At 53.4% G+C, this 8,126-nt stretch overlaps 1 protein-coding gene across 1 annotated transcript; it reads left to right on the top strand.

Annotated features, from left to right (window-relative positions):
• Positions 1 to 5,992: 5,992 nt before the first annotated feature.
• LOC124662897 (protein POLAR LOCALIZATION DURING ASYMMETRIC DIVISION AND REDISTRIBUTION-like) lies at positions 5,993 to 7,589 on the top strand. Its single transcript, XM_047200682.1, has 3 exons — positions 5,993 to 6,266; positions 6,393 to 7,194; positions 7,313 to 7,589. Exons 1-3 carry the CDS (start codon positions 5,993 to 5,995, stop codon positions 7,314 to 7,316), a joined length of 1,080 nt encoding a protein of 359 aa, XP_047056638.1. The 3' UTR covers positions 7,317 to 7,589.
• The last annotated feature ends 537 nt before the right edge of the window (positions 7,590 to 8,126 follow it).

Genomic DNA, 8,126 nt, shown 5'->3' with positions numbered 1-8,126 from the left:
GGAATCGGACGAAACTTTCGCCCGTGGTCCTATTTTTGCACGAAGCTTCCGGAAGACCGAAGACCTAACGAAGTGGGGCCACGAGGTGGCCGGGAGGGAGGCCGGCGCGGCCCAAGCCCCGGCCGCGCCGACCTATCCCCCGGGCCCCTCGTGTGGCCCCTCGCGTTGACCCTCCGCCTACTTAAAGCTTCCGTCGCGAAAACCCCAGCACCGAGAGCCACGATACGGAAAACCTTCCGAGACGCCGCCGCCGCGAATCCCATCTCGGGGGATTCAGGAGATCGCCTCCGGCACCCTCGCCGGAGAGGGGATTCATCTCCCGGAGGACTCTACACCGTCATGGTCGCCTCCGGAGTGATGAGTGAGTAGTTCACCCCCGGACCATGGGTCCATAGCAGTAGCTAGATGGTCGTCTTCTCCTTGTTGTGCTTCATTGTTGGATCTTGTGAGCTGCCTAACATGATCAAGATCATCTATCCGTAATACTATATGTTGTGTTTGTCGGGATCCGATGGATAGAGAGTACTATGATTATGGTGATTATCAATCTATTGTTTATGTGTTGTTTATGATCTTGCATGCTCTCCGTTATTAGTAGAGGCTCGGCCAAGTTTTTACTCTTAACTCCAAGAGGGAGTATTTATGCTCGATAGTGGGTTCATGCCTCGCATTTACACCGGACGATGATGGAAAGTTCTAAGGTTGTGTTGTGTCTGTTGCCACTAGGGATAAAACATTGATGCTATGTCTAAGGATGTAGTTGTTGATTACATTACGCACCATACTTAATGCAATTGTCTCGTTGCTTTGCAACTTAATACCGGGAGGGGTTCGGACGATAACCTCGAAGGTGGACTTTTAGGCATAGATGCAGCTTGGATGGCGGTCTATGTACTTTGTCGTAATGCCCAATTAAATCTCACTATATTTATCATATCATGTATATGCATTGTTATGCCTTTCTCTATTTGTCAATTGCCCGACCGTAATTTGTTCACCCAACATGCTTTTATCTTATGGGAGAGACACCTCTAGTGAACTCGTGGATCCCGGTCCTATTCTTTACATAGCATACAATTCTATCGCAATACTTGTGTTTTATTATTTTCTTGCAAACATCTTCCACTCGATACGCTTAATCCTTTGTTACAAAGAAGCCGGTGAGATTGACAACCTCACTGTTTCGTTGGGGCAAAGTACTTTGGTTGTGTTGTGCAGAGTTCCGCGTTGGCGCCGGAATCCCCGGTGTTGCGCCGCATCACATTTCGCGACCATCAACCTTCAACGTGCTTCTTGGCTCCTCCTCGGTTCGATTAAACCTTGGTTTCTTTCCGAGGGAAAACTTGCCACTCGTGCGCATCATACCTTCCTCTTGGGGTTCCCAACGGACGTGTACATTTACGCGCATCGGAGGTCGACGGACGCCGCCATGGAGGTGGGTGGGTCGTGGGTGGCGGCGCCATGGAGAGTGTAGAGGTCGCCGGAGCTATTGAACCGAGCGATCTCCGCTTTGGTCCGGTAGTCCTTCACGTGATAAACCAAACGGATCAAATTCCATAGAAACAAGATTGTCACGGGTGAACCGACGAACGTAAATTAAGTTTTTGATTAGCGCGGGTGCAATAAGGACATCACGTAGGAGGAGTTGTTTGGTGGGTGTAGGTATGGTGGTTTGGCCGGTGCAATATATAGGTATAGTAGTGCCGTTTCCGAGGACTATGGATGAAAGTGGTGTGGTGGAAAATTTTGACGAAGATATTACTAGAAGCGAGACATGTGACTAGAAGCACCGGAATCGAAAATCCAGTCCATACCCGAGTTTCCCCGGCGCACGAAGTTGTTCATGGCCTCGCAAGAACGCAGATTGGTCCCGGCTCGGTGAAGGAGCGGAGGTCGGTTGATGCGGCGGTGCGGTTGGAGCAGGCGGCATGAGGACGGACGAAGGCCGAAACATCCGGGGGTGCCGATATGGCATGCATGGCATCCCCCCGTCGTAGTAGGCCGGGCGGCGTGGTAGGCGTTCGGCGGGGCGCGCTGGCCGAGGAGTCCAGGGGAACCGAGGTGGGGGCGAAGACCCGGCGCCCAGTGCACCCGTGTAAGCCGGAGGAGCGCCGATCGGAGAGGAGGCCGCCCAGGGCATGGACCAAGCCTCGAACCATGCCGGTCCGTGGATCATGAGGAGGGCGCCGGTAGGCGGCGCGGCCGAGTGCCGGCGCGAGCGCTCGGTGCCGCCGGTGGCGGGCGCCAAGCGGGAGGAGCGGCGGCGCCGGCGCGGGCGTCGAGGCGGCCGGTGGAGTGGCGCATCGCCGCGGCCGCACATCGGATTCTTGCCCTTGTAGTTGGGGCCGGGACGCCGCCCGGGAGGAGGCTGCCCGGCCGAGGCCGGAAACGGTACCGGGGTCTCGCCGCGGCGGTGGGCTGGCTCGTCGGGCCCGCGTGCGGCAGAGTAGGCAGCAGGGGCGGCCGGGTGGAGGCAGCGAAGACGTGAGGCCGCGCCTCCCGCCGTGTGAGGTCATCATCGGCGTTCTGCAGCAGGGACCGGATCTCCACGAAGGAAGGGCGAGGCCGCATGAAGGGAATCATGGCCGCTTGAGTCTTGAACCGGTCGCTGAGCCCTTGGAGAAGGATGTTGATAAGCTGGCGATCGGGCATAGGATCGCCTAGTTCGCGGAGCTCATCCGCCATCGTCTGGATGCGCTGACAGTAGACGTTGAGCGAGGAGTCCCCCTGAGGGGTGTTGCGGATCTCGGAGTGGAGGTTGTTGATCCGGGCGTCGGCCGTTGTCCCGGAAGAGCCGGGCGCAGGGACGCCCGGCAGGGCGGCGGCGTGGCGGCCTCACGGAAAACGAGATTGAAAATCTCCGTGGACACGCGTGTGTAGATCCATTGGATGATGGCGAGATCATCCGTGATCCGGCCGAGCGTCGTCGGGACGAGGGCGGCGTCGGCGGCGACGTGGTGACGGAGGTTGCGGCGCCGAGGTGAACCTCAAAGAGGTGGCACCAATGGTAGTAGTTGTGTTGGGCAAGATCTAAAGTAATAGGTATGAAGGGGGTGACATCGGCTATGGTGTCTGTGTAGGAGAGAGGAGTAGCCGTGGGAGGGGTAGAAGAGGCCGAGGCCTCGGCGGCGGCGGCGGCCTTGGCAGGCCTCGGCGGCGGCGCCGCCATAGGTCAGGATCGATTAGTCTGATACCATGTAAGCTTGTATTATGTCTCACAAATTGATACAAAACTGTTTGGGGTATAAGGGATATAAATAGTAGAGCCAACCGACTAAGCCTAAAACCCTAACTTGCGTTACAAGTCTAGCTTAACCTAAACATATAATCTAACAACTCCGACCGGCTATTCCGGCGGAGCGGCTTTGGATCGGTCCGGCCTAAGAGAGGAGGCGACCAAGCTACTGTAGCAGCAGAAAGTGGGGAAATGAGAGCGTGAATTGTTTCCACGATTCCTACGCTGCTGAGGTTCTCGACGCCAGGGGACCTGAAACACACGAGACGTGCAGCTCGGTTGCTAGAATCCGAGGTCCGAGCGTTGTAATTCAGCAAACCATCCGTCGGCGTTTGCTGTGTTCGTATTCACTCTCCGGATAATATAAAATGAACAGCCAATCTATTTCCCGTCGGCCTGCCACGCTGGATTCTCGTCGCTTGTGAGCACACCTGGCACGGACGCCTCGGCACGGCGCACACACGGAGAGTCTCCGCCCCCATGCCCTCTTGCTTGCTCTCCGCATGGCAGGCAAACCCGTCCCATCCACCGCCGCTGTCCTCTTCTTCCTCTACCTGCCTTCGTCAATCGTCAGCGTGGACTCCCGGGGTTGTATCGGACGCTTACGGCTTAACCGCCCCAACATACATTCCCGGCAACAAAGATAAACAACTCGGAACTTGGATGCCGACGCCGCTAAACAAAACCCTTGTCCCTAGCTGGCTTAATCGTGCTTTTTCTCCTGCGATAAGATGAGCGGCATCCGTCAGGAACAGGGCGGCGAGATACGGTCGTGTCGCCGTGTGTACGTACGTAACGCACGGCAGCATCTTCTTTATAAACTTTGCTGCCTCGCGCCTGCCAGGTGCCATCGTTGACGACGTCTCCCTGACTTCCTCTCGCGTACTATACGTGTACCGTATGATCGTCGTGTACGTACCTGGTCTCGGTGAACCGGCCGGCGGTGAAATTCAAGTGGAACGGGAGCGTGTCAGTAGAGGCCATTTGTACCGATACTACTGTCAAAGTAAGAATAGTACTGTCATAAGATGAGCGGCAGCCATCAGGAACAGGGAGGCGAGCGAGATACGCCGTCCGTCCTGTCCTGTGTCGTGTCGCCTTAGCCCGTATGTACGTATGTACCGCTTGGCAGCATCTTCTTCATAAACTGTGCTGCCGCGCTCGTCCACTTCTGATAGGCTGCCTTGACGACGTCTCCCTGACTTCCTCTCGGGTATACGTGTACCGTATAATCGTCCTGTACGTACCTGGTCTCGGTGAACCGGCCGGCGGTGAAACTGCAATGTAACGGGAGCGTGTCACTAGAGGCCATCTGTACTAGTACCATCTAAGTAAAACAATGTAAAGAAAAAGTAAGAATATTTCTGTAGCGGGGAAGAGGTTGATGATTGGGAAGTGGGAAAGATCATATCAACGGCTCTTAAAAAAAACATAAAGCATTACCTTCAACTTTAAATTCTAAAAAAAATCTTTTATGTTAAATTCTAAAATCCTGCTTCCTCCGTCTCGGTTAGGCACACACGCAGTTTAAGACAAACTTTAACCATTGATTTGGTCAATAAAATATAAATTTTATGTCAACAAAATCTATAACACTAGAATTTTAAATTTTATGTGTACAAAATATTTTATTATAAATTCTAAAATCTTAGAGAGGTCTGATGAAATATATACTCTCTCCGATCATAATAAGTGTCCGGGCTTAGTTTAACTCAGCTGAAAATTAAACCAAACTCCTGGCACTAATTATGAATCGGATGGAGTACCTAACTCTAAATCACTCACGTTTGTACCCTTAACTTGTGAATGCTGGATTACATACTACTCTAATTGATAGTAGGACCCACATGTTAGATCCATCTCTTCCCCAATCCCTCTCCTATCCCTCTCCTATCGATTTTTTCAAACCAAAATCAAGAATTCCAGCACGGTCCGCAACGTCAGCAAAAGGAAGTAGACTCGGCCTCCAGGCGCAACTGAAACATTGCGATGGAGCTCGGCCTCCAGTACATCAGGGTCACGGCCGTGCGATGTCTCACAAATCCTAACTAGTAACCCTTTGTGATGCTCTAACCCTGTCGAAAACTTAATACTCTCATCCGATCCATATTAGTTGTCACTAATATCGATGTATCTAGATATATTTTAGTTGTATGTACATTCATACTAGTGACAACTAATATAAATCGAAAGGAGTACTAAATCTTTAACATTATTATAATTCAGAAAGTAGCATTTTCATAATTTCATTATTTATCGAAAAAAATCAGTCAACTAGTTGGATGAGTACTGATAAATATTACTCTCATCATCCGTCAGCGCCAACTTTAGGCAGGGGCCGACAGAGACAAAATGCCAACGATTCAAATCAAACCGCGCAACACCTGACCTACCCTGCAAAGTGCAAACCACACTCCATCATCTCATCTGATCCGTCTCTACTCTCTACAAGTTCAAACAAAACCGAACAAAAAAGAAGTCGCAATAATGCCGTCGGATCCCATCAGCATCGCCCTATCTGACAACAATAGTTTATCTATCTGTATAACAAAGGGAATAATAAAGAAAGAGATGGAATAGCAGCACATCAGTCGCTGTCCGCGGGCCCCACACGACCGCGACCCGCTCCCGTTTGAAAACACCTTTTGTGCCTTTGTTCCGCTCCTCGCTCGGCCGGCATCGGGTCGAGAGAACAGAGAAGAAGACTCGGCTTTCGAGAGAAGACCCTGCGGTGTCGGCCGGCGCGCGCGCGTCCCGATGGGTTCCGAGGGGGCGACGAGCAGGCGGAGGATCCTCGACTACCTCAACGACGGCGAGGAGCTCGGGGTGGACGGGCCGTCGACGCCCAGGGCGGTGGCGACGGCCAGGTCACTGCTGCCCAGGTTCCGGTGGACGCGGATGGCCAGGATCGGGCGGAAGGGATGCGGCTCATGTGCCGGCGTCAAGGTGCAGCAGCCGCAACAGCCGGAGGAGCAGGAGATTGCGGCGGAGATTCTGGTGGAGAAGGGCGACGAGCTCAATGACGACACAGGTGCGTGGCAATTGTACGAATCAATTGTGGATTACGGTGATTTTGATAGATTCGCACTTTCGCTAGCAGTCGATGAAATTTAATTTGTTGTCCAACCCGTCACGAACAACAATTCTCGATTCCCAGCACGCGCGACCTCCTCCGGCGGCGCCGTCAGCGGCGGCGAGACGCGGGCCGCGGACCTCGGCGTCGGGCTGGGCCTGGTGTTCCTGCTCGCCAAGACGTCCGACGAGTTCAGCAAGATGGCCAAGGTGCGGGCCGAGATGGAGGCGCTGCTGGCGGAGTTCAAAGGCCACGTCATCGCCAACACCGCCAACGCCAACGCCGACGCCGAAGACGTGTCCAGACCCGGCAACCTCGACGACTCCGCCGCGTCCAGCTGCCTCACGGACGCGAACGAGCCGCGGGCCGCCAACGATCAGTCTGAGGATCGTCGGCGTGATCGTCAGGTCGCGTCGTGCTCCGGCAAGAGGGTGGACGTGGAGGTGCAGAGCCGGAGGAGGTCGACGGAGGACGTGCTGGAGGAGGAGTTCCACGCCGAGCTCGAGCGGCTGCACGTCCACTACGGTGCCGACACGCCCACGTTTCCGCTAGAAGAGGAGCAGGCCGCGGCGGAGTCATCTGACGACGACGATGACATTGCCGCTGACTGCCGGCAAGGCTTCGCGGAAGAAGACGAGGATGACGACGACCACGGCCACGATGATGACGATGCTGCTAGATACCGCGGGGTTTCGGCGGTCGAGCTGGAGAGGCGGCTGCACGAGCTGCTCCACCAGCGGAACCAGGAGCGGATCGAGGAGCTGGAGGCCGCGCTGCGGCGCGCCGAGAGGAGGCTCTTCGACAAGGAGATGGAGGCGTCGCTCTGGAAGGACACGGCCAAGATGGCGCTGCGGCAAGGCCACGACGGTGAAGACGACGAGCTGCAGTAAGCTAGCGCCCGATCGCATTTCACTTCTGTTCCACGCAAGGTTTTGAAAGAGAGTGTTGTCTGTGCAGGCGAGTTCCTGACTCTTCTTGTTCTCTGAAATTGTTCTTGTGTGCAGATGAGGGCATTGAGGCAGGAATTCGGATAGGCTGTACATGATTACAGATGAAGTCGTGAAGGCGAATTTTGGGACTTGATGCTTGAAGGGGGCAATGAATGGTAGCTTCCGAAGATCGACTGTAGAATGGGCCTTCAGTGGAACATGTTACTACTGTAGTTCGTAGCTGTACTTGTTAGCAGTTATAGCGAAACTGTTCATACTCCGCCAAAGTTCAGACTTAAGCACTGTAGGTTACATCATAACGATTCGGAATAGGATGTTCAGTTAGTCATAACGATTCGGAACAGGATGTCCAGTTAGTCCCAAAATCGGTAGTGGGAGTTCTTGCATATCACTCGTATGCCATTTCAGAATCCGCGCGGCAATTTGACAGCCTGCTCTCAGCCTCTGAGTTCTACTACTTGCCGTTTACCCCAGCCTTTACAATTGCTTTGCAGGGTTTCAGATATTGATTTGGGAAGAATTTTTTCCAGAAGTTTTGTAGCATTTTGGGACTTCGATGCTTGAAGGAAAAAATGAATCGTAGCTTCGAATGGTCGACTGTAGGTTGGGTCTTCAATGGAATATGTTACTACTGTAGTTCGTAGTTGTACTTGTTAGCGGGGTTATGGGCTTATGGCAAAGCTGTTCACACTCCACCAAGGTTCAGACTTAGCACTGTAGATTACATTAGAACTATATTCGAAATAGGATGTTCAGTTAGTCTGACTTGTAATATGAGTTTGGTAGTGGGAGTTCATGCATATCACTCGTATGCATTTTCAGAATGAGCGCCAATTTGACTGCCTGCTCTCAACCTCTGTGTTCTACT

Source organism: Lolium rigidum, chromosome 1 (assembly GCF_022539505.1).
Source record: "Lolium rigidum isolate FL_2022 chromosome 1, APGP_CSIRO_Lrig_0.1, whole genome shotgun sequence".
NCBI lineage: Eukaryota > Viridiplantae > Streptophyta > Magnoliopsida > Poales > Poaceae > Lolium > Lolium rigidum.
The sequence above is the reverse complement of the archived record's forward strand: the minus strand, read 5'-3'. Positions and strand labels throughout refer to the sequence as shown.